Below are 1,748 nucleotides of genomic sequence, written 5' to 3'. Positions count from 1 at the left end.
CAAACGACATGTCACATGAAAGCTGAGATTCCACAGATTCCATTGGTGTAAGTCTCATCACTGTACGAACAAAACTCACTGAACTAGCAGCCAGGAAAGAGCAAGAAAACAACTTCACTTTACGTAGCCATGATGATAGTTATGTCTTACCTTTGCTGTTTTGTGATCAAGAGTTGTGTTCAAGGGCATAAAAACGGTTAATCCAATGTCTCTGTGTAACTTTAAAATGATTACTGATAATCCATCATTACAATTATAAATAATAAACGCAATATAATGGTTAGCCGACCGGACCTTCCGGTTTAGGAGGTGTGCACGCAGCGTCTCGTTTTAACTGAATAATGGTCATGTTTACATGGATTTATGAACTGCCCCTAATTACCGCCCCCCCTTCCAGAGACACACTGTCAAACACACTCATACCTGCTTGGTATGACATTGAAAAAGTTACATTAAATAATAAATACAAATACATTTAATCTTCACATCTTGTAATCATGTCTATCATTTTGAGCACCAAATTATTGCAAAGTATCGATAAGAGTATAGAAAAATTCCGGTATCGATAAGCAGTATCGGTATCGATCAAATCCTAACAATGCCCATCCCTAGTCTACAGTGATGGCTCTGTCACAACATGGTGGATGCTCTAAAAGTCACTACAGAAAGAAAACGCTTAATAATGAGCTTCTGATAGAGCGGTGATGGCTCAGACATGAACGAACTTCCTGCTCCTGTGTGTTATCACAGGCGCCCTGAACCACGCTGCCAGTAAGAAGCTGGACCTGGAGGCCTGGTTCCCGGGCTCCGGGGCCTTCAGAGAGCTGGTCTCCTGCTCCAACTGCCTCGACTACCAGGCCCGGCGCCTCCGCATCCGCTACGGACAGACCAAGAAGATGATGGACAAGGTGAGGGCACCTTCGGAACACTGTGTTGTCTCTACACACTCATTTAGTTGGCCGCTGATATTCTTCTTCTTCCTCTCTGTCTCTATACAGGCTGAGTATGTGCACATGCTGAACGCCACCATGTGCGCCACCACCCGTGTGATGTGCGCCATCCTGGAAAACTACCAAACGGAGGAAGGCATCGTCATTCCAGAGAAGCTCCAGCCCTTCATGCCTCCTGGTAAGCTGAATGCAAAATGATTGTAAAATATAATAAATGACAAATAAATACTGTGAAGCCATTTTTAAAGAAATACAGGCAGGGTGAATAATTAGGAGGAGCAAGCTAGGCTAACGAGCATAGTGTAGTTTAGCACACAAAAGCTACCTTGGCTTCCTCCAATATCAAAACATTTCGTAGACGTCAACATGTCAATTAAAAAATAGTTCTTAAGGGGAATTATTTTTACTGAACGTTGTGACGGGAGAGGTTTAAGTTTCTCAGACAACAGATTTTCCCGCCCAAATTGGTAAATATCGGCTAACGGAAAGACTGGTACTTTCTTTTTTTCCATCCAGGTATGACGGAGATCATCAAGTTTGTGAAGCCGGCTCCCATCGATCAGGAGACCACTAAGAAAGCCAAGAAGCAGCAGGATGGAGGAGGAGGAGGAGGAGGCGGCAAGAAGAAGAAGCAGGGAGGAGGGGGAGGAGACCAAAACCTGCCCAGCGCCATGGAGACCATGTCCGTCAACGAATCATAGACTGCCTCACAAACACACACAAAGAAACAGATGGAACAGAGCCTTGTGTGTTGTCCTTATAACTAAGTAGCTCTGTCCCATCTGTGTCTATCATGTC

The 1,748-nt window shown here is 44.4% G+C and overlaps 1 protein-coding gene across 1 annotated transcript; it reads left to right on the top strand.

The window, feature by feature from the left end:
* Positions 1-734: 734 nt before the first annotated feature.
* On the top strand, positions 735-1,742 carry LOC104954287 (serine--tRNA ligase, cytoplasmic-like). Its single transcript, XM_010781372.1, has 3 exons — positions 735-908; positions 999-1,128; positions 1,467-1,742. The coding sequence occupies exons 1-3, from the start codon at positions 897-899 to the stop codon at positions 1,649-1,651; spliced, it is 327 nt and encodes a 108-aa protein (XP_010779674.1). The 5' UTR covers positions 735-896; the 3' UTR covers positions 1,652-1,742.
* Positions 1,743-1,748: the final 6 nt, after the last annotated feature.

The sequence above is a fragment of the Notothenia coriiceps genome, unplaced genomic scaffold (assembly GCF_000735185.1).
Source record: "Notothenia coriiceps isolate Sejong01 unplaced genomic scaffold, NC01 NC01_scaffold00023151, whole genome shotgun sequence".
Lineage (NCBI taxonomy): Eukaryota > Metazoa > Chordata > Actinopteri > Perciformes > Nototheniidae > Notothenia > Notothenia coriiceps.
This window is presented reverse-complemented; position numbering and strand designations above follow the sequence as displayed.